At 43.0% G+C, this 27,664-nt stretch overlaps 2 protein-coding genes across 2 annotated transcripts; both read right to left on the bottom strand.

Annotated features, from left to right (window-relative positions):
* Positions 1-719: 719 nt before the first annotated feature.
* Positions 720-11,404, bottom strand: SIRT7 (sirtuin 7). Its single transcript, XM_051995343.1, has 10 exons — positions 11,264-11,404; positions 11,031-11,168; positions 10,481-10,585; positions 7,404-7,474; positions 7,172-7,244; positions 6,164-6,262; positions 5,847-6,083; positions 5,647-5,727; positions 4,849-4,955; positions 720-1,487 (listed from the first exon to the last, which is right to left on the bottom strand). Exons 1-10 carry the CDS (start codon positions 11,354-11,356, stop codon positions 1,277-1,279), a joined length of 1,215 nt encoding a protein of 404 aa, XP_051851303.1. The 5' UTR covers positions 11,357-11,404; the 3' UTR covers positions 720-1,276.
* Positions 11,405-15,752: 4,348 nt separating this feature from the next.
* Positions 15,753-25,710, bottom strand: MAFG (MAF bZIP transcription factor G). Its single transcript, XM_051995342.1, has 3 exons — positions 23,760-25,710; positions 17,448-17,509; positions 15,753-17,330 (listed from the first exon to the last, which is right to left on the bottom strand). Exons 2-3 carry the CDS (start codon positions 17,481-17,483, stop codon positions 16,878-16,880), a joined length of 489 nt encoding a protein of 162 aa, XP_051851302.1. The 5' UTR covers positions 17,484-17,509; positions 23,760-25,710; the 3' UTR covers positions 15,753-16,877.
* Between the last annotated feature and the right edge of the window lie 1,954 nt (positions 25,711-27,664).

Raw genomic sequence — 27,664 nt, 5'->3', positions numbered from 1 at the left:
ACGTGGAGGCTCACCCCGCCGCTCCCGGCCAATCACGAAGCGAGGAGCTCCTGGCCCGACAGCCTTGCCCTCGCTCCCCACAGCAGGCCGCACCCCTCAGCGTGCTGTCACTCTCTTCCCTTCCACCTATGCGGCAGCGAGTTGGAGGACGCCCCACGCTCCCCAAGTACCGCCCTTAAGCCCAGCCACAACTTGTACCTGGGGCCGGTAGTAAAAGAGGAAACGGAAGGTTTGTAAATGCACTAAAGGCGGGCCCTCTAGCTCCACGGCAAAAATCAGTGGCTGCAATAGGAAATCTCGCTGACGACGCCCATTCCAGTGTCCACCTGGTCTTTTATCCACCTTTCGGAATTCTGGAGCAAGGCGGCAAGTGTTCGCCCAAGCCAAACAGGCCCGTGAAAAGTGAGAGCTAGTTGTCAGCTTAGCCAGACTAAAGGCCTGATCACCTGCCGATTCCAGGCTCAGGCTTGCACTTTATCCCGTCGTATCCCCCTCTCTCCTAAGCTGTACTAAAAGTACTGTTTCATTTTTAAGACTTTTACATTCCTAGTCTAGGTCACAAAGCTGCTTACTTCACTTGGTTATTTTGTTTTTTCATATTATGCTTATAAAGAGTCCAAGGTACAGGACAGGATACAACATAGACAGATTAAGGCAGTCTACTCAGCTAATGGAGTATTAAAAAACAAACCCAAAACAGACACACACACACAAAATAATCAAGGTATTGCAGAGGCATTTAATCAAAAACAAAATGAAAGGATCTGCTTAGAGCTTTTAGAGAGGTCAAAGCCACCCTATTACAGAAAAAGAGATCTATAGTTAGCAACACTTTTAGTAACAAGTGGTAGAAATACAGTTCAGGGCCCTAAGAGCAGTCTGGTGATCTGAGGTAAAGGCAGCTGTGTATTTCCTCATGGCCAGCCAGATGTGAAATATCACCAAGTCCTTTATCTTGCAGAAAATTGCTAAGTCTGCCACTTCCTCATTCAGGGACTAGATGAGCTAAAGATGTCATCCATAGACCCTAATTCATGATTAGGTGCAGTTTGTTGCACAGAAAATGGTACAAAGAGTTAGGAGATAGGCTTTCAAGGGGAGAAAAGCCCCCAAATAAATTGCTAAAAATCCCAGTACAAAAATTTCATCCATTATTCCCACTTACCAGTCAACATGGAGGTTAATTTTACCCTTCATGGTGACTTTTGACCCCTGAATAAGGTTTCCTGAAGTTATTTTAAAAGTGCCAACTGTCTATTCCCCTCTAGGCACAGGGTTATACTTTTTTTCTCTTTGTGCCTTTGGTACAACCCCTGCCAAACCAGCCACCTGAGAAGGACACTGAACTAAGTGGAGCTGCTTGCTCCTTATGATCCCTGGACTGAGTTTCTTCTGCACTCTGGGGGGGCACCAATGGCTTTCGGCTGTGGCTGCCTTCTTCATCAGCTCGAAGGGGAGTTGCCAGAGAGAAAATGGGGTCTTGCCACCTAGTAAAAGGGAGAAATATATATTAGAAACCACTCAAGGAAAGAATCTTACTCGGAAACATACTCTTAAAATATATGGTTGAAATAGGTTCCTCCTCCAGTTACTAAATGACAAACCAGAGTGTCAGAAGGAGTAACCTATTCTTGTTAATTAGAGGCAATCACTTCTTTGTCCACCTTTCTTCCCCCAAACCAAAATCTCATTAATTTACCATAATGGGAGAGATGTATCTGTATAGATTATAAAATATATTTTAAAGAAATTAATTCATTCAAACATTGAGCACCTGATGCTAGGCATTGAAGAAGTTACTATGTTTAGATAAGATATGGCCCCAACCTTCATAGAGCTGACAATCTAAGACAGGTATGAAATAATTGTATTATATAGAGCATAAAAGTGCATTAGACTTATAAAACAAAATGTCATATGAAGTTCAAGGATGGAAAGGATTTCAGAGTGTAAGTTCCATTTGAGCTGGGCTTTAAAGGATGATCCCAAATTATGTTTGTATTATAAACTGGGAGAACACAGAATGTGTGTTGATTGCAACAAGTTCCAGGTTATTAAAAGGTATCCAGAGAAAGGTCCTCAGCATGCTGAGCATATCTTCAGATTATAAATTCTATAATCACCATAAAAGTTTCAACCTAATTATGAAGAAAGGAAGAAAACAATTAAGATGAAGAATGTCTATGGTTAAGGCTTTGATGGTATAGTTGGATGAACAGTCCATAAAGCTCATCTGTATTTCATCGAATGGAACATATTATATAAGGTATTAATCGATATGACTGATGTATAGTATATAATCTGTACACAATGATTAGTGCATTCTGTAATAACTATCAATTACTAATGGAATAATCAGTATGTATCGTACTATATACTGTACATATCAGTCTTACCGATTAGCACACATTACTAATAAATGAGACTCTAATGGCTAATTTCACATCCAAATGCATATCTTGTCTTTTTTGAGTGTGCCAAAAACAATTTTATTGTTAACCTGTTATTCTTTAACAATTTGTTAACTATTTGTTAAGCTGTTAATTAAGCTATAACCAAGCAAGAGATATACAAAATAGTGAATGTGCTATGCCCTCCAACATGTCTCTTTCTCCTGACAATTGTAGGTAGCATTTATTAGAGTTCTAAATAAGAAAATCAAGGTATGTAACAATACACTCCTGGATTGTCAAAATACTAAATTTTCTTATTCCCTAATGACAGAGGCCTGAGGAGCATAGATTTAGGTAAACTAGGAACTTAAGAGGCCATCAAGTTAAACAAAGGAATCTCCTTCCTTCTAATACTATCTTAGTTCTTTCTCAAAGAAGAAGAGTGAATTCTAGGGACTATCACTTCAGGTCAACCAAGTTACTGTTCAGTTCTGTTAAGATTCCGCATGATCCCATTTGGGGTTTTCTTTGCAAAAACAATGGAGTGATTTGCCATTTCCTCCATTTCTTCATGAGGAAAATGGGATTAAGTGACTTGCCCAGGACCACACAGGCTGGATTTGAACTCAGAAGATGAATTTTCCTGATTTAGGTCCATCACTCTATCCACTGTGTCACCTAGCTGACATCGTCATAAGTCTTAATGAGCATTCTTCATCCATTTGCTTTTTCCTCTGTGGATACTTACAACTGAACTCTTTTGAGTAATTAAAGATTTTATTTATAGATTCCCGTTTCTTGAGGATTAATGCAATCAGCTCTGCTGATGATCCATACAAGCATGAGTATATAGAGTGTATTAGTTTATGTTATAAAAAAGTACATTTTATAGCTCATTTACAAACTGGTCTTCTATTTCATTACTGTATAATTTTAAGTTTTTGTTCTAATCAGGGTCTCTTCTTCGTGAGAATATAAATGAGCAAAATGTCAGAAAAGTGACTGCCTTACATTGATCCAGTGGTTTATTACTTTTACTTCTCTGGTAGCAGTTTAATCTGTCTTGGAAAGATACTGGAAGATGAACCATGAACTGCACTCAGAATTGACAAAAAGAAGGGACTATCCTGCCTCTAAAAAATAGTTGTTATTTGTTTGTTTTTAATGATCTCCAAACTTTTCCTTGATTAAAAAAAATCATCCTCTTGTAATACTATATGTCTTTGAACCATGGGATATCAGTCTCCAAAATATTAAAGCAAGAAGTTACGTAAAAGGCAATGATGAATGTGAGTAGGCTACAGCAAGGAAGAACTACATAAAAGTATGTAGTTGTTGTCAACTACTGAGATGCTGAGGAGCATAGGAAGATGTTGTCAAAGAATGTAGTACTGGAAAAAGGACAAGATGTGAAAAGGGATAACTAATGAGTGGCTTGTGTACTCCACTGGTGCCCACATGATGAGAAAAGATCCACAGTAAGGCTATCAAGTATGCTAGGTAGACCAAGAACTGGAATACAGAGAAAACACAGCACAGGGTGAGTTTGGGATCTATACTAGTGTAAGCCCTAAAACCAATGTGATCACATATCCACTCAAATGGTGAAGTTTATAAACTAATTAATTTAATAGATATCAATGAAATGTGTTAAGTTTAAAAATCAACTCATATTACATAATGCCTAACATTATTATATAACAATTTTAACAATGTTCTTTAAACATAAACATTTCCAGATCCAGAAATCAAAGAATCATTTATAATTGAAAATCTTTAATTAAAAAAGCTACTGCTTTTGGAATGTCTTCCTTTTGATTAAAAGTAAAAAAAAAAAAAAAAAACCCACAGAAATAACTCATATTTTTATGGTATAACTGGGCAATTTGAATAAGGTGGGCAGAACTATAATCCTTTCAAAGCAACATTTGTTTTTACTTCCTGAAAATAAAAATCTTATTTCTTCTAACAGAAGCACATAAAAATTAATGAGAAGGCAAGTTATCCAAAATTTATCTAAAACTTCAAGTAAGATTTCAGTCAATTGCAACAACTCTTAGAAGCAATTCCATCAGATGTTCTTATACCTCAGCCACTCCCTTAGGTTTAAACCAGCTCTACAACTTCATTAATAACTAGGCTGTAAGGAGAAAAGAGGAGTAGTTTTGCAGGGGCACATAAATAAGCCAGGATAGTTTTGAAATTAACATGATGAATTTATTACATGCTTAAAAAAGACAAGTTATTCATAGTAAAGATTTGCTATTTTATATGCAATTTCTCTTTTCTATTCTTTATATGAGGAAATGCTCATATTAATCAGTGTATAAATACAGAACAAAAAATTCAGTCTACAAGAAGAGGCAACCATATCCATCTGTACACATAAAACAGTCAAGGGAACTGAAGGTGACTAGCTTGGGCTAGAGATCTAAATCCTGTTCACACTACTCACCTATTGTAGGGAGGAATTTCAAGACCCAATTCATCCATTAGCAGCTGCATAACATCATCACATTTCCCATGAAGTTTCAAGGCAGCCAGGTCATCTTTTGGTGTCCACTGAAAATAAAGGGGGAAAAAAAAATGAATGCTTTAAAAAAAATGCTTTCCCAAAAGTATACTGGTATTGATATTTGCTGGCTCAGAACTGACAGATGAGTGATATCTGCTTGATTTCTCATAATGTGCTAAGCCTACTACTTAGATAAGTGTGTGGGAAAGGTGAGGTGGAGATGGAAGGAGTTACTAAAATTGAGATCCATTAGTCCTAGATTGTGATTATATTCTTCCAAAGCTTAGAATGCTGGAATCCTTTCCTCCCCCCCAATTTCTGGGTTACAGCTTAATTAGCATTTGAAGCCCAATTCAAAAGCCACTTCCTTCATTATAATCCTAAACTCAAACCCCTGAGCTAAAAATGATTTCTCTATTATCTGAGCTTAGACTGTTTTCTCTTTTTCTTATGTAGTTATATTCTAATTTGTGTATTTATGAACATTTATCTTTCATATCAGCATGTAAACTCTAAGCAAAAACTATGTTTATACTTGTATTTCTCCCTGTGCCTGGCACATACTCATGGGGCATTAGACGTGATTTTTGGAGTAAATGGTTACAACCCTCCTCCTGTACCTACCACTAATCCCATTACCATCCCTCCACTTTCCTATTTTCATTCCATATTCCCATGCTCTTAAACCTGATATACTAGGTAGGTACTTCTAGACACATATCAATTTTCTCTAGTTACCTGTAAATTTACTATGTAGAGTTTAGGGCGACGGCTAGGGGGTTTAGTCATACACCAGAGACGTGGATACTTCTTCAGCACCTATCAGGATCCAAAGAAACAAGACTATAGAAGGTTGACATTTGATTGTGCCTAAATGTTTAAGGGAAAGGAGTAACAAATTATTGAAATCTCATCTGCTTATTATTTTTCTCATCTACCTTTAAGCTGGATCCCAAACACAGAATTGTGTCTGCTTTGCTTGCTGCCTCGGTTGCTGCTTCCCAGTTCAGAGGCTGCCCCAAAATTCCCCTCTCACCAAAGTGCACAATGGTATCTCGAAGCTGTGCCCCACACTTGTGACAGGTCCGGCCTGTCTGGTGTCTGTGCAAGGCTGTTCGCTCTGTCACATCAAAAATCCTCAAGTACTCTCGGTTGGGAGTGCAGGAGGTGCAGACCTGAGGATCGAGGAAGCCTGGTGAGCCAGTTTAGAGCTCTTTCCCTCAGCACCTCCCAAGCCCCAACTACGGCTGCTTACCTCAATGTACATGTTCCCATGAAGTTCTGAAATCGCTGAGCGGGGCAACCCACTCCGTAAATGGAGTCCATCACAGTTCTGGGATACTACATGCTGCACCTTTAAGAGAAGAATATGGGTGGAGAGATAGCAAGATATACTAAGGGATCTTTCCACCTCAGCTCAAAGTTGGTGCAAAAAAGATCTTATAACACCAGCAAGATTATTAATCTTGCTGAAAACCTCAGGATGTGAGGAAGTATGGCCAAACTATTAAGACAGAATCCACCAAAGAAGCAGGACTGAGTACAAGCAGGAATTGGAGAAAACACCCAAGAAAGATTTCTGTAAGGATTGGGGAAATTCTTTTAGTAATTCCCTTAGGGCTTTGGGAGGTAACTGGCATTTCTCACCTGTAAGATGAACCAAAACAATGATCAATTTGCTGTCTCCTTTTAGTGTCATAAACCATTAGAAACATCAGTGCACCATTTGATTTCCCTCAATGCTCAACATTTTAGGTTAGAGGTTAGGAGTTATCACAGTGTCTTAGGGGGAAGCTATTTTGACTCATTACATCTAATTCTCCTAAAAGCCCAGACAGACTCACTCCTGGCTTCTTGCAACTAAAGTTGAACATATACACTTGAATAAAAGTCAAAGGAGCCACTTCTAGAATTACTGTGGCTCCATAAGAGCAAATCAAGAAAGGCCAGAGGGTGTATAGTTAATGCTTAATCTTAATCTAAAGCTGGTCACCTGAAAGACATTGCTGAGATCTTAGAAGTAGCAAGGCCTCCTCTGAACTAGTCATTTAGGACTGGGGAGGCCTACCTCTCCCCACTAGCCAAGAAATAAGAGAAGTTTAAATCAGGCTGACTCAATCAAAACCTGAAAGCTAAACTCATCTAGGAGTGTTTTTCAAAAGGGGAATCAAGATGTTTTGGAATAATGGAGAAGAAACAAAAAAGTTATGTCCTCTCGTTCAGACCCTGGAAAGTAGGCACATTAGAAATCCTGGATTCTTACCAGCTTCTGCTCATGTAAGCGGGCGATGCTCATGTGGGTGAGGGTGGGCTCCGCCTCACTCAGATCGGCAGCACTGCCAGATGGAAGGGAAAAAGGGAAAGGTGAGGAGAAGCTGCCAAGTTCAGGTTCACACTACATCTGACATCCCTCCATTTCACAGGGAAGGCCTCTGTAGCCTGCCTAGGAGGTAGAACAGGGTCAGACAATTAACTTCTGCATTATACTTGCTTACCTAATACTCCTCCCTTTCTGAAGCAGTGTCCATACTCCATTTGGGCCTCGATAATCTGGGATGGAAGCTGCCTACATGGCCAGGAAATACATGAAAAAAAAAGACAAGCAAGGAAGGGTGTCAACTGTAGCTACTGGCAGAACTCCAAGAATAGGCAGCAAAATGATACTGCTGCTACAATGAAGACATCACACAATTTTATATACACATTCAGCATTCTGAGATTAAGGATTAGTTCATGTTTTGTATTTTCATACCCAGTACCTAACACATACTGGGTGCTTGATACATGCTTGTTGATCGATGTCTTCAACCAATTAATTAAGATGACTTATGAATCTCTAAGTGTGCAGTACAAATTCTTACTGCCACATTCATTTTCCTTCAGTTTTATTTCCAGGATTGTTGTAAAAATCAAATGAGATATTTGTAAAGCATTTGGCAAAAAATTTTAAAGCATTATATGTTAGCTATTGTTATTACTGTATTTCTAAACAGATTCTTCAGAGCCTGCCAAAATAGAAGGAAAATTCAGCTATGACCCACTATATGCTTCTCAGATTGGCTAAGATGACAGGAAAAGATAATGAAGAATGTTGGAGGGGATGTGGGAAAACTGGGACACTAATACATTGTTGGTGGAACTATGAACGGATCCAACCATTCTGGAGAGCAATTTGAAACTATGCTCAAAAAGTTATCAAATTGTGCATATCCTTTGATCCAACAGTAGAACCTGGGCTTATATCCCAAAGAGATCTTAAAGGAAAGGGACCCACATGTGCAAAAATGTTTGTGGCACCTCTTTCTGTAGTGGTTAGAAACTGGAAACGGAGTGGATGTCAATCAGTTGGAGAATGGTTGAATAAATTATGGTATATGAATGTTATGGAATATTATTTTTCTGTAAGAAACAATCAGCAGGATAATTTCAGAGAGGCTTGGAGAGACTTACATGAACTGATACTAAGTGAAACGTGTAGAACCAGATCATTATACATGGCAACAAAGTTATACGATGATCAATCCTGATGGACATGGCTCTCTTCAACAATGAGATGACTGATACCAGTTCCAATGATTTATGATGAAGAGAAGCATTTAGCCCCAGAGAGAGGACTGTGGAAACTGAGTATAGATCACAATATAGCATTTTTACTTTTTTTGTTGCTGTTTGCTTGCATTTTATTTTCTTTCTCATTTTTTCCTGTTTAATTTTTCTTGTGCAGCAAGATAATTGTATAAATATGTATGCATATAATGGATTTAACATATATTCCTACTATGTTTAACATATATTGGATTACTTGCCATCTGGGGGGGAGGGGGGAATTGGAACACAAGATTTCGGAAGGGTTAACGTTGAGAAATTATCCATGCTTATGTTTTGAAAATAAAAAGCTTTAATTAAAAAAAAAGTTAGAAGGAAAATTAACTTTCTAATTAATTTTCTAAATTTCTAATCTATCCCAAACTACATACATCTAGGTTAGGGCATAAGGAAATCATCTGGGCTCTTCAGCTTGATTTCATTTGATCTTAGACACATTAGCTGGGTGATCTTGGGCAAGTCACTTGACCTTGTTTATCTCAGTTTCTTCATCTGTAAAACGAGATGAAGGGAAAAAAAAAAAAATCACACCACTCCAGGATCTTTGCCAAGAAAATCCCATGGGGTCATTAAAAGTAATACACAACTGAAGAAAACAAAAACAAAGCAGTAGCCTAGATAATCATTTCTGTTACAGCAGGCAGCTCTAGTTTTCAAAGTGGAATTTCTAAAGCAGCAATACTCAAGATCCCAGCTGCATTTAGCCCTCATGTGCCACTTAACAGTGCTTTAAAGCCTCTTATTACTGTATTAAATATTAATCTGACTACAGGGAACATAAGTCATGTGACTCTTGGTTATCTGTGATAACCAAAATTGTTGATTCATAGAACTATCAGTACTAAGAGCAGCTGCAGAGATGTGAACAAGTCATTTCAAAGGACAGTATATGGTAAGTGACATTCTGTAATAAGGTATGATTGCCAATGACTAAACTTGTCCTCCCTATATATTTTGCTCCTTTTTTAACATCCCCTTTCTCACTTTTAAAAACAGCAAACAATGGAAAAACTAGGATTCTTTCTCCATACTTGGGGATAGAATGCTGAAGAGTAAGTTGGAAACTGTTGTTCTTTCTATCATATCATACGTTAGAATGTAAAAAGAGAAGCAATTCTAGTGATTGGGGAGATTTGGACAACTAGGTTCTACTACCATCTGTGCTCCTTTAATGTGCCAGAGAGAGATTACAGCATCAAAGATGGTGAGAAAAGGCTTCAGTGAGGACTCATGGAACCCTTTCTCCCCTCTTTCTAGCAAAGTCATTTTAATTTCTCTGGGTCTGTTTGCTTACCTATCAAGTGAAAGGGATGGGAAAGTGAACTAGATAATGGCAGTTCTCAACATTCTTTATTTTCATTTTCCTTTCCCCCAGTACTTACCCAAGTGCTTTACAAATATTATTTCATTTGAATCTTACAACAATCCTGGAAATAAAAACGACACAAAATGTATATGACAGTAACTTAGCTATGGGGTTTTAGACTGAGCTCCCTAAAAGCAGGGAGTTTGTTTTTTGCCTTTCTTTGTATTCCTGGTACTTAGCACAGGGATAGTCACCTGGTAGGCACTTAATAAATGCCAGTTAACTGATGGATTACTTGTTTTCATTTACTAAATTCAATGCAAACATTTAAAAGTCTACTATATGCTAAAAACTTAAATTTCACATTCTCTTAGTTACATATTGTTTTTAAGCAATAATAAGTTGCTTTCTAACTTCAACTTTTAGTTGATTTTAAGGATCAGTGGATTTTATGTGAATCCCCTTGGGGGGAAAAAAAAAGCTTTTACATCTAGGGTAACCACTGGTCCCCAGGGGGCACCATCCACAAACCTACTATTCTGCCCAAGTGATCCTAAGGAGATTTCCAGGGCCAGTCTTCTCAGAGCAGCTACTCCAGGAAGGATTTCTTAAGAGTCAATTTAACCCTAAAGAACACAACAATGTCACTCCTTTCCCTACCGTGCTAATCCCGGCTCCTGTATAGATGACCAGGTATTTGGCATTTTGGACAGCTAAAGCCAATTCCCTGACTTTCCTCCTTAGTTCCCCGGGGTCATCACACACCTGAGGAGACACAAAAAAGGTAGTCAAACCCCCCTCCCCCTCCCAGAACAAAACACCGAGGACCAAGAAGCCGCAAATGATTTCCAGATTTTGGGGCAGAGGGTTCAGAATCCTTTCTGTCCTTTCCAGAGCCAGATGTTTTCCTTTCTCCTTCTTTTCTTAACTGCGAGCTGATCTTTCTCTCCCCTCCCCCCACTCCCCAAAAGCAACATGCTCTAAACTTTGGGAAAAGAAGGCTCGGCGATTCGGCAGGGGCAGTTCGGCAGGAGCCGGGGAAGGGGCGCCTCGAAGTCGTCCTTCGTCCTCGATTCGGGGGTGGCCAGAATGGGGCTGAGAAATCTCGAGATCAGAGGTTGTCTGAGGGGGTCTGGGGTCAGAAGGTTGGGAGGTCAGGGAGCGGGGGCGAGCAAAGGCAAATCCTGCAGGAAGCAGGGCGCGCACTCGCCTCCTGCTGTCGTCTCTTCAGGCCCTCGCGGCGGCGGCTCCGGCCCTGCAGCTCCTTTACCAGCTCCTCACTCTCGGCCAGCAGCCGGCACTCCTCTGCGCTCCGCTCCGCCGCCGCCTTCTTCAGGATCCGGGACACCTGCAGGGGAAGGTGGGGGGAGCCCGGCGGCCGTGAGGGGGAGCGTGGCCGAGCCGCGCGCTCCCGAGGGGACGCCCTGGGCCGTCCCGGCCTACCTGGCGGAGCCGGTTCCGCTGCTGCTCCTCTCGCAGGATCTTGTCCCTTTCGGCCGCTTTCCGTTCCGAGCGGCTCAGGCCGCCGGCGGCCATCGCTCCCCTAGGCAACCGGCTGCTGCCACTTCCGCTCCCAAAGTGAGCGGCACGCCTGCGCAGTTGAGACTCCCGGCCCCGCCTCTCGCTCCTCCCCGTTCCACCGGGCGCTGCCCCTCCCCGGCACCCCCAGAAGAGGGAGCGAGGCAAAGGTCTCTTTAAAAGGTTTTTATTGATCATATACAAAATAAAGAAAACCTTATATATCACAAACATACAATATATACAGCAATAAATACCCGGGGGGCCCGGCCCCGTGCCGCCCCGCCTGGACAATAATTTAGCAATAAATACTGAGTCGGGCTGGGGGAGGAGACACCCAGAGGTCGACCCTGGCTGCCACGACTCCCCGACCCGTACCCAGACCCCAGCCTTGCTCACTTCAAATCTGTAAAAAAAAAAACCCAAAGCAAATTCCAAGGTGGCTCGCCTTTACCCGCTCCTAGAGGCTTCAGCCACAGGCAGAAGCCCTTACTCAAGGCTACCTCCTTTTCCCCTAACCTCAACCCACTCAGGACTAAAGGCAAGGAAGCAGCAGAGCCAGGCGCACCAGGGCAGCCTTTGTCTCGCCGCTGGAAGCGTTCAGGATACTGCTCTGCCCGCATTCCCATTTGGTAAAGGCTTCAGAGTAGGGCCGAATGAGGAGACAGGAGGAAGGGGCGATAAGGTGGGGAAAAGTCCCCTCTAATGTGCCAAAGAGGGAATCACAGCACCCAAGATGGGAAGCACCCACCGTGGGAAAAGGCTTCATTGAGGACTCATGGACCCCTCCCTCCCCTCTCCCACGTTTCCAACTAACTCAACTTAATCTCCTAGAGTTTTGGATGGCTTGGCTGCTGCAAAGATGGGATGGGGATTCAGATACTGACAAACACAAATGAGCACACATCCAGACACAGGCATTCAAGCAAGGGACAAATGGAAAGTTGTCTTTAGGGCATCACTCGGTCCCACCTTCCTCACCATGGGCTTCCCTCTGGACCCTTCTTTGCTGGGTCTCAGGTAGGCCCTTAGTAATCTTCATCTATATACTCCCAAGCCATTGGAAACTGACAGGAAAGGAAGAAAAAGCCATAAACTATTATTCAGTGGCTTCTGGGGAGAAAAATCGTTAAAGTGTCAGTTTCTTCCAACAAACCACAGTCTAAAAAAGTCCCAGTGCGGAAACAGTGCTGCAGACAGAGGCCTTATGCTGCATCCCTGCCTGTGGAGAGAGCTTTGGTCATTCCTTGCTGCTACAGAGAAGCTATCCAATATGATTTTACCTTTTATAAGCAGTCTGTGGCTAGCAAAAGCCCAATGAACAAGCACTGGGAAAATTCAAGAAAACTACCTGAATCATGAATAAGAGTAGTAAAAATAGCTAAACTAAAAAACAAACTATGGAGGCAATACATTTAGAGGCAGGGAAATGGGAAGAATCTAAGATTCCAGGAAGCACCATACACCACACATCTGTCACATTTCTACACAAATAACAACACATCCCCTGGAATAGCAGCAGCCAGTAGCCCTTGGAGTGAATCTATTCTGGAGCCAGGGCCCCTCATTCAAAAGTGAACCCATTCTTCATCCCACAGATTAATTTAGAGGCTTGCTGTGAATCCCCTAAAATGGGTTGAGAGGGGTTTAGAGCAGGGTTAGGAGAACAGGAGAAATACATATCATGGTATTGTTTTGCAAGTGTTTGGAAAAACTGGCCCCAGCTGAAGCCCTCAATTCCTTGTCAAGAAAATTCAGAGGAGAAGGAAAAGAAACACAACACCCTCACGGTAGAAAACTTGAACAAATGAGGACCAGGAAAACACAAAACACCCATACGTAAACACAGTATCTATTCTACAGAAACCAAGGTGAAAGACAAGGAGTACCCATGAAAACAGGGTGACCCCTCAGTTCTGGCTGGGATGGGAGTGGACAAACTCCCCTTAATCTGGAAAAAACATTTTCCCAAATGTGTTAAAGAAAGGAAGCATGAAAATCTCAATATGTCACAACTCCAGAAACAGCAGCACTAGACAGGAGACAAGGACTCTGATTTGGGCTTGAACATGCAGAAGATTTTTCTCCCCTCAATGGGGATTAAAATCCACAATCTTACAGTTCTTACTCCCTGGTTCTGCACACATCTTTCTTGCTGTCCTGTAAGATCCTTCCTCAGTGCCCATCCTGAGAAGTCCAGAAAAGTATTCAGGTATAGCCCTATAGTGAAAGATAAAACTGGCAATTGCATTTTTAAAAAAGGGGGGCGAGGGGGAGTCAGTTTCTGCCCAGTTTGATGTAGTGGAAGGAATGGTAGACCTAGAATCAGGAAGACCTGGGTTTAAACCCTGCCTCAGGCACTTACTAGCTGTGTGACCAGGGGCAAGTTATTTAACACTTCTGGGCTTCAGTTTCCTCATACGCAAAATGGGGATGGATATGATGACCTATGAGGTCCCATCCAACTTTAAATCTGTGTGAACTGATGCGATTTTTCTCCCTTGTCCCTCCAAGACAGGTCTACATTAGACCAAAACCTCTCTTTTGGGTATTTCAAGTCCTTCCTTAGCCACTGCCCACAACCATTATGAGCATTATAAGTGTGGAAGAAAGTAGACCATCACAGGTTCTCAGAAGTTACTTGGATCAAAGCTGGTGAATTTTTCCCTGGCCCAGCTTACAATGTGCAAGTTTTTGACTAAACATACCCAGGAGGGATAAGTCAATCCTTTCCTCCCCATAAGGGATGCTCCCTTCCCCACTCCTACCTCCACTTCAAAGAACAGTCTAGCTACATCTTTATATGGATAGAATGCCCTCAGCCAAGAACTGAACCACCTTTTACTCTGAATCTGGTTTAAATAGTCAGTAGGTAGGAGCCTTGGCACTTTTATAAAAAACTTTTCTTAGCCCATACACACAAAACCTGGGTCCATCTTAGTCTGTAGTACTCAAACAACCCAATGGGAAGAGAAGGATGATGTCAGTATTGCCAGAGCGAGGGTTAACTGCCCTCCTTTAAGGTGGCCATTTCTATAGCTAAGAAATCCAGTCACTGCTCAGATCTCCCTACCCAGACTTGGCCCTTTGAACATTATCACTAACAAGAATTTGCTGAGCCAAGACAGGGGGACTGGGTATTTCTGTGGGTGGGGCTAAGACAGGATATTTGGCTCTATTACAAGAGGGAGCATTCTCTGAAAGCTGAGTGGCCAATTTCTGGAAGACATGAAGATCAGAGAAGAAGAGGAAGAATTCAGGTCAAAAAGCTGCCAAGGTGTTGGAGGATGGTGGCGTGAGTTGTGGGGAGTGGATGGAAAAAGGAACTAGACAGAGCATGAGAGAATGTTTGGCACCAGGTGAGACCTCTTACCAGGCCATCCAAAGAAGGCAGAAATGAGGAAAAATATTGTTTTTCACATACCTCCATATCACAGAACTGGAGGGAACATATACAATACCCCTGATGGTACCTCACCATCACTGATGCCATTCTGGGATAAACAGGGAATAACTTCCTGTCCCAAATTCAAGTTCTGACAGATGTCTGGCCAGAGCTTCATGTTTAGCCCCTTTATCTGAAGACTAGGAATAAAGTAGTAGCCAGATTGGATACCAATTACAGCTTCATCATGTCAGGGAAATAATGAGGAAGACAAGGACAGTTAACCTATACCCCAAATTTATACCTACGACAACTCCTTGGTCCCTGAAAATCTACTACCCCCAGATACAGGGAAGAGAATGTGGAAGCTGCAAGGACGGCTGTGCAGATAGCCCCTGAAGTCACCTCTTCTGCCATGGGCCATTATAGGACCAGAGCATAAAGGAAAAAAGCCAAGGTATCTATTCATGAATGATGAGAATGGTCCAGCCCTATATCTCATCAACATGATATATCCCATCCATAGCCAAAGCCCAATCCTTGTCAGTTCTCTCTCTCTCTCTCTCTCTCTCTCTCTCTAAGAGAGAGAGAGAGAGAGAGAGAGAGAGAGGTTATTCTGGCCTTTGGTGTTCTGTCAACAGAGGACACAGGATGGACTGGGAAGAGCCTGAAGCAGAAAGAGGCAGATTAAGTAAGCACAGATCCTGCATCCTCCAAGTAAGTGCTGCAATAAAAGCTCTGGATTGCCTGAGCTGGAAATCCAGAAAAAAAGCAAAAACAAAAACAAATCCAAAAAACAAACACAGGAAAAACAGACACAAGAGTGACACCCACACGTCAAAGGTCACCAGAAGCACCAGCACGCTACCGCCGCACAAGACCTCACCAGGCACGGACGACACCACGGCCACCGGCAAAGAGACGGAAGCAGAAAGGGCAAAAGAGTAAGTCACTTTTGGTACAATTGCAAAAGAGATATCAAAGAACGTTAGGACTCGCCTTCTGGTCGGTTTTGTGGTTAGGCTTTGCTTTTTCTTTTTTTTTAAACTAAGTTTTATAAATAATGTCTGATAACTCTGTGTTTATAAAAACTAAACTCCAACAGCCACAGAGAATTGTCCAAAGAAAGGATTTACAACAAAGGATTTTCCCCCAAGTTCCTCTCTCTTTTGTAAATTAACAGAATTTCTAGGTTACTTTTTTCTTTTCCGTTTCTATGGTCAAATACTCCTCTTATTCTGTGTTTTTAAAAAGACAGTTTTATAAATACTCTGCAGCTTTTTCTTCTTTAATCTTTAAACTTATATAATTTAATAGCTTCTTCAAAGGAACTTTTCTCTTTTAAATAAAGGACCATTTAACCACACAAATAGGTTGTGTAAACAGTGACACAGGACCCATTGCTAAGACACACTGTACACACCCTTCAAATACGCTCACAACTAGTGATTTTGGTCTTGTTCAGTGCAACGTGTCAGGCACAAAAGCCGTGGCTATTGGCTCATAGCCACCTTATGACACCCCGTCCTCTTCCCAAGGACTTCCTATTACCTCCCACACCAACCAGGGGATGCACCACTTCATTCTCCCAGGTTTACTAGGACATTTTGCACTTTCCCCATCAGAACAAGGCCCACCTGTCCCCACAATACTAACCTATTCAACTTGGGTTTGTTTATAACAAACCACTCCAGACTGAACAGTTCCCAAGGAGGATCCTAGCTCCTGACACTAGGGGTAGTGAGGACAGCATTCTGAGGTCTGGGAGGCAACCTGGAGCTCAAGAAGGGACATGTCCCATCCTCCCAAACTGGAACCTCCCCTCCTCAGAGACAAAGCACATACTCTTTATGCCAAAAGGAGCACATTGGGACTCTATGTCCACATGACCTTGGTACCCAGAGGAAGGAAGGGGGCCACCCCATGTCACCGCCGCACCGACCAATCCCAACGCACAATACACATGACGATAATGATGAAATCAAAGGGGGCTCAGCCCGGCACCCCCGGGGTGGGAGGTTGTGCTTTGCAGGGAAGAGGTGGGAGAAGAGAAGAAGGAAGAGAGGTGGGGACAGGGCTGTTGAAACTGCCTTGTGCCTAACCACCCCACATATACCCGCTGCCGGGGGAGCACACACACACACACACGTGTCACTACGACCGGGCGTCCGTTTTCGACTTCACTATTGTGATGACACTGGTGGCAGCCACTTTGCCAGGGACAAGGGGCCCCATGCTGGCAGTGATGGGGCCCCGGGCTGGGGTCACGGGGCTCCGAGCCACCGTCCTCGCAAAGTTCTGCAGTGCCTCATACTTGGAGCGGAGGGCGTCCAGCTCCAGCTTCATGCTGGCATTCTCAGAGGCTAGCTTCTCTACCTCCTGCTGCAGCTCTGCCTTTTGTTTCTCCAGCTCTTCCTTCTGAGTGACCCTTTTCACTCGGCAACTAGCAGCATAGCCTCGGTTTTTAAGTGTGCGCCGACGTTGTTTCAGCTGAATGATCTCCTCCTTTGACAGGCCTCGAAGGTGCTGGTTCAATTCTCGTACAGACATTGTCACCAGCTCCTCATCTGTCAGGCTGGTGCCATTCTCACCTGGCTCTCTCTTCACCTAGTGAGATAATAAAGAAGGTATACTCATTAGCCCCAGAGACTCATTGCCCACTGTAATTCACAAACCACATGCTGTTCTCTCTCATATCCTGCTCCTCACCCTTCTAACACTTACCTTCAAGGCCTTATTTCCTTTACTGGGGGTCGTCATAACCTGGGAGCCACAACAGTTACTCTCTGTAAGAAAGAATAATTGCAGAATTAAGATTCTAAGACCCTTCCTTCTATCAAAAAGAGAACAATTTAACTCTGTTCAGTTGACCCTAACAGAACACAGTTGTTCCTCTTTTCTCTGACCTATTTACATAGGTTTATATAGCTATGATTTCTAAGATCTCTTCCACATCTAAAAATTCTTATGTTCACACCACAGTTTCCCCTTTCTCAAACTGGCCAGGGCTATTTCCCTATTACTACTACCAGACCAGACCAGTTCCAAAACACCTGAGCCTGAGATAAAGTCATCACATCAAAGCAGACCTCTGTTTAGCTGCTCAAAAAATTGTGCTGGCCCTCTGCTTCTTCCCTTTGGGAATTGGGGCTGGGGGCAGGAGGTTAGCTAGATATAGAAGGAGTAAGAGGAGACAGATCAAAAGGAAAACAAGAGAAGTGGAGGTAAAGATTAGGAGGAAAGAGATCAGGGAGGGGCCAGCCTAGAAGGAAGCCAGGAGCTTTAAAAATAACTTGGCAGCATCAGAGATCGGCTGTTCCTAGCTAGTCATGCTGACTCAGCACATCACTTTGCTCTCCCTCACCCACTTTGGCAATCCCAAAGCCCAATCAGCCAGCAAGGCCCGAGGGACCAGATAGCCTGGGTTCATATGTTGGGGAATGGAACATCAGTCAACAAAAGGCATACTGCCTGACAGATGAATGAAAGAATGCACACCTGAGTTCACCCCCTAAACACCTCTACTCCAGTGAAGGTTGGCTCCTGAAGGTGAGAGGAGGTGTGGGAACAAAGTCTTGCCTTTGAGATCCTTTGTTTTAACAAAGAATGACCAAGTCAGTGGCTCAGACCAAATTCTACTTGGTTTTCAGGGAAGTGGAAATTGAAATTTCCTTTGAAGATGTAAGTTTTGGAGAGGTTAATGTAAGGATGATTCCTGACTCCAAAAGCAAAAAACCAAATTCACTGCTGGCAAAGACTTCACAAGTCATTTAGTTTTTACTTAGCCATGGGGAAATTGAGGCCTAGAACAATTAAAAAGTGCTTCTGCCTCAGGTTTTCCAAGTAGCATAAACCTGGGAATGTTAAATTCTGTACTGTGCCACGATGCCTGCCAATCTTAGGCTACCTTCAAGTAGATTCCTCTTTGCCCATCTGCCAGATCCTATTTGTTCATGGGCTAATAGTTTCAACTCCTGTGGCTTTGGATTGCAGAATCTTAAGAGCTTTCACTTCCCACACACAGTTTTACTGCAACCAGGGTATTTCACAAGGCCTACTAGCAATAACCACTAAGGGGCCCTGCTTGGACACAGATTAGCCAAAGGCTGGGATAAGAAGATACCATTTGGACCACCAATTACTCTCAATAATATCTGCTACACATTTATGTCTGACTCCTGCTAGGAATAAACTTTCCACAGTGCCAAAGAACACAGCAAAGAGATCACAGGTAGCAGAAGCTAACACCAAATAGTCTGTCATTTGACAATACTAAACCTTTCTTTCCCCAAGAGAATCTAGCCACTTTTATTTTTACCACCATACTTCAGCATGCCTTGACTCCTCCCCATCTAATAACACAAACCTTTGTTCCTACATTGAGATTTAGATTTTTAAAAACATTTTCACATTTGTTATTACCCTCTAACCCTCAGAACATCTTGGACTCATCTCCAAGTCCTTAGGTCCTCCAAAGTTCAAATCTTTATTTACTTTCTTCTTCCCGATCTTCATACCAATCCCCAAATCCAATCTCTATTCAGGGTTGGTGAAAGGGTCAGACTTAATAAGGGAAAGAAGGTAATGTAAAAAGGATATTCATTTCCATGAAGGTTTCTTAATTCTAAATTTTAAGGTCCCTACACTCAGGTCAGGGAAGCTTTTAGTCTAAGGAGGAAGTTTTGAATTGAAGGACTATGAATTGAATGGACTATGGAAAGAAGTGTAAGGGAAAATAAAAAGAAACTTAGTAAGGGACTAGAAGACTAGGTAAGAGAAAGGCATATCAGGACTAATTAGGCATTCCTTTTACAATGAAAGCAGTTTGGGGTTAGAGGAGAACTATATAACTAGGTCAGGAAGAAAAGATCCTTGGAGAAAGACATCTGGTTAAGACACTGTGTCCAATTGACAAAGCTCCTGGATTCATAGCCAAAATCAGGCCTGCCTCAAAATTGATAGGAGTTGCAGACCAAGGTCAAAGGACAGAGGTGAAATCAGGACTTCTAGGCCATAACTGAATTATTTCTTTGATAGAAACATGAGAAGGCTCCAAGGGAACCTTGGTCTTATAGTCAGCACTGGTCCTTTCTGGAAATGTTAACCCCCTGACTGAGGTGATCCAGCACCCACATAACTGGATGAGAACAAGGGCTCCTAGTTTCCCCCTGCACACTACAAAGCCACAATTCCAACTTTATCTGGAGTTTGAAAGACAGACTGGGCTCCATTAAAAGGAAGAAATGATCAGTTTGAAAGGTGTCCCTCGTGTCTCCCACAAAAGGAGCCAAAACCAGATACCTTTAGACAGCCTTAGTATCAAAAAGCCTGTTTCCCTGACCTGCTGACTGCTCAGCACAATGATGACTCCTTGAAGAAAGATCACACTGAAAAATGCCGAGTGTGATGGCTGGGAGCTGAAAAGTGCCTCCTCAACAGATTTCACCCTAGCACAGAAGGCCTGAACTCAGCACAAGTACAGCCAATTCTCTTCTAATCAAAGGTGTGTGTGTGTGTGTGTGTATGTGTGTGTGTGTGTGTGTGTGTGTGTGTGTTTGTGCTTGAGTGTACTTACAATAGTGATGGCGACTATACTCAAACTGGAGGTAGGTGCTTAGAGTGGAGAGAAAGATCCAACCTGTCAGCCCACCAAAACACACCTAAACACAAAATGATGTCTTAACAAGGACACTTGACTCCCAGGGAAAAAGCTGAATCTTTAGGCAAGTTGGAAGGAAGGGGAGAAAGGCAAAGAGGCTTAGTCTCTGGGAAGCTCTCCAAGGTCTCCAAGGTCTCATTGGCATTTACCTTAAAGCAAATGATTCCAGACATAATTGGAGATGGTTTGAGGAATACTGATGCAGAAGCCCTAAGAAATCAGGTAGTTCCTGGACTGGGAAACACCCAGTTGCTTAATAAATGAAAGAGTCAGCATCAGGGAAGAAGCTACACTCCTAGTTATTTTCTCTGTCCTTTAAGCAGTCAGGCACCGATTCCCTTTTTCATTTTTTTTTCCTTGTTGGAGTCCTGACCAGGGCTAGTCACTGGATCACTCACCTTCTTATAGTCTAGTAAGATCAAAAACTTCCTTCCTGAAAGATCAGGGAGCAATGGTATATCATCATCAAGATCCTTCAAGAAGGTTCATTCTAGGGGTCTGCCTCATCCCTTTCAATCAGATTGAACTTTAACTATTAAGCTATACAAGATTCATTTTGGAAAGGCCATAATTCCAAAGAGAGCCAAAACCTCAATTCTGTTTTTTCTGACTTACACTTGTTCAACAAATTAAAAAAACAAACAAAACAAACCCCCAAAACCCCAAAAATGAACCCTCCCACCTACTTTATCTAAGTACTGATCAGAGCAAAGAAAGAGTCCAAAAGCTAGTCTCTATAAACATCAACTTTCCCTCACACCCAGTGGGATATCCTAGCTGAAATTAGGTCAGGCAATTGTCAGCTGTTTGCTCATCACTTAAAGAGTCAAAGCTTTGGTCAAAATCTAATTTTCCCTTAATTTTCAAAACCATGTGATCAGTACAACCACTAAGTACACCTGCACACCGCACCCCCCCTCCCCCCTGCCACTTTTATTTCTTCTGTGCCATTTAACTTGTACCCCACTGGGTTCCCAACATCTTCTAAGGCTTTCTTCCCCTAAACCTAGGGAGGTTTCTAATAAACTAGCTTACATTAAAGTAGAAGTGATCTAATATATTTAAAGTGTTATTCCTAATAAGTGTATTTTAACAGAAGAAAACTGCCTGGAGCAAAAGTACTAAATCTCTGGGTTTTGTTTTGTTTTTTAATAGCTTTTTATTGACAAAACATATGCATGGGTAATTTTTCAACATTTACCCTTGCAAAAACTTGTGTTCCAACTTTTCCCCTCCTTCCCCCGGGGCACCTCCTCCCCTAGATGGCAGGTAGTCCTATACATGTTAAAGTATATGTTAAATATAATATATGTATATATATATTTATACAGTTGTCTTGCTACACAAGAAAAATCGGACTAAATCTCTATAACAGAATTTTACACACCAATGTCAATAAGTTAGTACTGCTGTTCTCCATCATTTGAACATTCTGCACTTGGGCAATGGAGGCTCCATTCCAAAGAATGAACTCATATTGAACTGCACCAAGCCAAGGAGGAATCCAAGCAGGTATGGGATTTCAACCATATGCCCCTGAGGGTGGTATTAGGTGGGAGAGGAGAGGAAAACAGGTCTTTCTAGTGATCTTTTGGCCAGACACTGATGTCAGAATGTGTGTTCCCATTATCAACCCATTCATGTCCAGGAAATATCGATGAGTCTATAATAAAAAATACTAATATTCTACTCAGTCCCCCAAATCACTGAAAACTTGGTTCTAAAGAAGTCAGCATCTTCCTCTCATTTACCTATACTACAATTCTACAAATACTGACTGACCAAGTCACAAATTCTAGCCAAAAAGGACTACCTTACACAAGCTTAAAATTTATGGGTTCTCTATCCTTCCTGATCCTGACCACATAATCCTTTGCTCTACCATAAATCTCTATGCTCCAAACCACCCACTTTGTTCAAATCAGGTCTCAAGTCAAAGACTGTAGACTGAAAATTTGCCCACCCTACCCATACCCAGCCTTCCTAGCAAATCTTGTTGTTTACTTCATTTGCCATTTCCCAGAATATCTGAAACATCCTTGTGGCCAGCTTTCTCCCACCTTTCTCAGCTTTACTCTCCCTCAGGATCCACTATTACCACTTTTCAACTCTTAGCTCCCCATATACTCCCCATATACACCCTCTCCTCTTCACAACTTCTTCCTTCACCTCCAGTCTGATCTGCTGCACCAGTCATATGGACAAGGTCCCCTGCCATCTTCTTTCAGATATGTCCCTGAACTACTCAACAGTTTTAGAAAGTGTCCTTGACCTGGGTCTAGTTCTAGCAACTAAAAAAAAAAGAAAAAAAAAAAAAAGCCTGGTAAAACTGTCCCCTAATTATCTGTTGGGGTGGGAGAGAATAAAGCCAAGGCTCTAGAATCTTGCTCTGTAAAGGAACTTTTAAAGGGACACATTCCAATCTTCCTTACTCTGCCTAGGAGATTGCCTCAATCTTCTCATCAGCAAAATTTAGGGGTTGGACTAAAGATTCTTGGTGGACCTAAGATTCTTTCCACCTCTAGTATTCTTCCATGCCAACTAAAACTCAAAGATCCCGGTCCACAACAACAGCACTCTTAGGCTGTCTCTCCACCAGGTTTGCTTTTTTCCCTCCAAATTTCACCAGTTTGGGCTGTCACCCTCTCCTTCAAATCCCCTCCGGCATGAGGATGAGCCTCCAGTGACCTCATGCTGATGAGTCAGCAAGTCTTTGCTCTGTGCTCTGGCATCAGCTTTGCTAAGGGGAGCATGCTAGGGCGGCAGGGTGGTCTTCATCTCCCCTCGCTCCCTCCCAACCCGCCCACTCCTTTCTTCCAGTCTTCTTAACAGGCCCCAGCACACGGGAAGATGCTGACACAGACACCTGATGAATCAGCAGCTTTGTTCGGTCAAAGCTCTCCGCAGCCACACTATGCTATGGCCTTCCCCATCAACCGGTCTGGAACTCACGTCCCCCGGTACACCAGGGTCGCGGGAGGGCACCCCTATCAAACGGCACCTCGGGCATTTCTTCTCCTACATTAACACTCCCAAACAGGGCGTAAGCGGGTCCGCATGCCCCGCTCCCCCTAGAACTGTGCAAACAGGACTCATTCAGTCCTCCAACATCGTGAACCACCGAGACCCCAAACTCGGCTCCAAGGGGAAACGGAGGCACGGGGGCTGGGCTCCGTTGGCGGGAGTTGCAAGGTTGGACGTAACGCCCAGAGGCACTGCTCTCGCTCCCACCCCCGGGGCCCCGAGGGCGGCTCCCGGGTCGCTTCGCCTGGCTCCACCCCGGCGGCCCAGCCAGGGTGCCCCGGCCACTTCCCCAGCCGTCTAGCCCGCCAGTAGCCCCGGGCCCGGGCCCGCCCTCCAACCCGCGCGGTACTCACCACACAGTGGGGCCGAGGCCCGGACCGGGCGGGCGGGGGGCAGGGGAGGAGGGAGGGAGGGAGGGAGGGAGGCCGGGCCCGGGCGGGCGGGCGGGCGGAGACTCGGGACCCGGGACGGGACTGCTGGCTGGGCGGCGGCGTCGAGTCGAGGCAGCGCTGAGGCCGGGTGGGGCGGGGTGGGGCAGCGCCACACGGCGCTGTGCTGGCCCGGACCGCGGCGGACCGGACCGGACCGGATAAGGGCTGAGGCCGGGACGGGACCAGGATCGCGGATCTACAGCCGCCACAGCCGCCGCCGTTCCACAGACGTCACATGATGTTTGGTCACGTGGGCTCCATTCATGAAGCGGCGACGCGACCAGCCGGGAGCTTAAAGGGGAAGGAGAGAGCGAGATGGGGATGGAGTGGGGCGGGGGTGCGGGGGAGCGGAAAAGAAAGAGGGCGGGGGAGGGGAGGGGAAGAAACCCCGATTGAGGCCAGTGCGCCTGCACACTCGGAAAGGCGCCCCCCTTCTGAGCTGCCGTGACATCTCGTCCTCCTCCCACTTTTAGTTTTCTCTCCTCCCTCATTGCAACCTAATGCAATCAGACCTTTACCCTGTTCCACTCTCCACCCCAGGCCTTGTAGGCCTTCCTGCCCCAAGTATTGGGTAAATGTGGTCTCTCCCAAAGCAACATAAGCTCCCCAAATTTTTTATCTTTCTGGGCCTAGCAGAGTGCAGAGTACACAAAGGAGCTTACTAAATGTCTTGGATTGATTGGTGCCTCAATTGTGTCTTTCCTCCCCACTTTCTTTGTATACCCAGTACAGTGCCTGACATATAGTATGGGTTTAACAATACGGTTTCTAAAAACAAATAAATAAGTGCTGGTTGATTGTCTTAACATCAGGCCTGGGTTTGCTGTCCAAATAATTTATCTCGTGCAGACGCTTCTGGTCTGGTTCACACAGAGAATCCCTAAAGTGTATAGTGGCTTCAAATTGCATTAAGACTTTTGGGACAGTCTGTATATTGAATAGGGTATAGAGACTGGGCTCCCATGTGCAGCTCAGGACTTGAACAAACATCAAACCTCTATTTTTTGGATGTATAGTTAGTTAATTATCCTATTCTTATACCTAATTCTAAGACAAAGGAGGGGTATGTTCTGGTATGACTTCATAAACTAATAGAAATTAATGATCTTCTGTGCTCTCACCCCAGGTTAGAAAAATCGGTAAAATCTGTAGATCATGATGCCAGAGTCAGAATACTCATTGGTACACATCGCTGCTTCCAAGCTCTCTGCCTCCATCACTCAGTAACTCTCTTGTGTTAAGGATCATTCAATCCAAATTTATCACCTAATCAAGATTCTGGTAGCTATCATTATTATATTCACTCTTCTTCAGTGAGTTGAGTATCTGGGTCACAGTTTTTCTCTCCCTTTTTCTTCCTTTCCTCTCTCTTGCCCTTATTAGGAGACTTCAACATTAACGATGATACTTTCTCAAACACCTTAATTTCCCAGTTCTTTAACTTATTTCCATGACCTACTCTTCCTCTTGACCTCAGCTACACACTCATAAGGGTATAAGGTTGATTTTGCCATTACCCACAAGTGTTCTCCTTCCATGTTTATGAATTCTGAAATTCTTTTATCTAATCATGCTGAAATCTGACCATCATTCCCAATCACTTCGGGGATCAGATATAAAACACTCTGATTTTTAAAGCCCTTCGTAATCTGCCCACTTCCTACCTTTCCAGTCCATATAATTATATAACAATAGCATATTATTTGTAGTTTGTGTAATTTATTATATTATATAAATGTATGTTATGTGCTCTATGCTATATAAAGTATATTAAAATTATAAATATCAATTTATCCATTTCATGTTCTAGTGGTCTCATTGCTATACCTTGCACAAGACATTCCGTCTCACAATTTTTCCCTCCATGGTTGAAATCTCTCCCTTTTCATCTCTATCTCCTGGCTTCTCTGGTTTCTTTCAAGTCTCAGTGAAATAGAATCTTCTTAAAGAAGCACTTTCCAGGGGCAGGGAGCTGGTACAGTGGTTAGAGTGGTGGCCCTGAAGGCAGGAGGACCTGAGTTCAAATCCTGCCCCAGACACTTAACACTTAACACTTACCTATCTGTGCCACCCTGGGCAAATCACTTAACCACAATTGCCTCAGCAAAAAGAAAAAAGGAAAAAGGAAATTTAATGCATATCGGGTTGGTTGCTATTTTGGGGAGGGGAGAAGTAAGAATGGGAGGGAGAAAATTTTTGGACACAAAGTCTTACAAAAATGAATCTTTACATGTACTTGGAAAAATAAAATACTATCGAGGGAAAGAAAGCTTGTCCAGCACTGATACATTGTTGGTGGAATTGTGAACACATCCAGCTATTCTGGAGAGCAATTTGGAACTATGCTCAAAAAGCTATCAAACTGTGCATACCCTTTGATCCAGCAGTGTTTCTACTGGGCTTATACCCCAAAGAGATACTAAAGAAGGGAAAGGGAACTGTATGTGCCAAAATGTTTGTGGCAGCCCTGTTTGTAGTGGCTAGAAGCTGGAAAATGAATGGATGCCCATCAATTGGAGAATGGTTGAGTAAATTGTGGTATATAAACGTTATGTAAGGGATGACCAGCAGGATGAACACAGAGAGGACTGGTGAGACTTACATGAACTGATGCTAAGTGAAATGAGCAGAACCAGGAGATCATTATATACCTCAACAACGATACTGTTTGAGGATGTATTCTGATGGAAGTGGTTCTCTTCGACAAAGAGAGCTAATTCAGTTTCAATTGATCAAAGATGGACAGAAGCAGCTACACCCAAAGAAAGAACACTGGGAAATGAATATAAACTGCTTGCATTTTTGTTTTTCTTCCCGGGTTATTTCTACCTTCTGAATTCAATTCTCCCTGTGCAACAAGAAAACTGTTCGGTTCTGCACACATATATTGTATCCAGGATATACCGTAACCTATTCAACATGTAAAGAACTGCTTGCCATCTGCGGAGGGAGGGGAAAAATCGGAACAGAAGTGAATGCAAGGGATAATGATGTAAAAAATTACCCTGGCATAGATTCTATCAATAAAAAGTTATTAAAAAAAAAAGAGAGAAGAATGGCCTATCAATCATCACATATTATACATAACTATTAAGTGAAGTACAGCTCAGATAACAAGGGAATTGAATTTTAAATGGATATTTATGTACCTGATGATATATAATATTTAATAAAAGTTCAGAATTCCAAAAAAAAAAAAAAGAAAGCTTGTCCAGATCCTCTTAAATGTTAATGCCTTCTCTCTACGATTCTCTCCAATTTATTCTGTACAGATAAATTGATATTTGTAATTATATTTTAATATAATATATATAACATAGTGTTAGAATCCTTACAAAGTGATGTCAGTTGCCTAATTTAGCATGGTACTTAGCAAATCCTCTAGCTCACTAATGTATTTAAGTACTCATTGGAGTTCATACTTTTGGGAGATTCACAAGTCAGAAACCCATAATCCCACTCTCAGATCCCATAATTCCATCTCTCAGAGGAGGAGTCAACTTTTGGGAGATCATATATAAGAAGCTCTTGGAGCTTCAGTGACTTAGTTCAGAACATTGCCAAGAGTCGGAAAGGAGCACTCTTGGACAGACACAGAGGCACTCTGGGACAGACACAGGAGGATTCTGGGAGGAAGCCCACAAGCTCACTCTCGGAGGTAGAGTCAGATTCATTCACTTCATCTCACACCACTGTGGTGCCTTCCCCCACTGAGACCAAGGCTGGCCTGAAAGGCTCTCCAGAAAGCTGCCCAGTCCCAGGCAAGGAGGCAAGACAGATTCATTCTATCTTTTCACCTTGGTGCTGGCTGGAGACATTAGGAGTTG

The sequence above is a fragment of the Antechinus flavipes genome, chromosome 4 (assembly GCF_016432865.1).
Source record: "Antechinus flavipes isolate AdamAnt ecotype Samford, QLD, Australia chromosome 4, AdamAnt_v2, whole genome shotgun sequence".
NCBI lineage: Eukaryota > Metazoa > Chordata > Mammalia > Dasyuromorphia > Dasyuridae > Antechinus > Antechinus flavipes.
Note: the sequence above shows the minus strand (reverse complement) of the source record. Positions and strands in the feature narration are given on the sequence as shown.

Coding starts and splice junctions, on each gene's coding strand:
- SIRT7 (XM_051995343.1), bottom strand. CDS start 11,356: ATGGCCGCCGGCGGCCTGAGCCGCTCGGAACGGAAAGCGGCCGAAAGG. Junction 10,586..11,030: donor TGAAGAGACGACAGCAGGAG/GCGAGTGCGCGC, acceptor GTGTCTCCTCAG/GTGTGTGATGACCCCGGGGA. Junction 6,263..7,171: donor GCTTACATGAGCAGAAGCTG/GTAAGAATCCAG, acceptor CTTCTCTTAAAG/GTGCAGCATGTAGTATCCCA.
- MAFG (XM_051995342.1), bottom strand. CDS start 17,483: ATGACGACCCCCAGTAAAGGAAATAAGGCCTTGAAG. Junction 17,331..17,447: donor AAGGAAATAAGGCCTTGAAG/GTAAGTGTTAGA, acceptor TTATCTCACTAG/GTGAAGAGAGAGCCAGGTGA.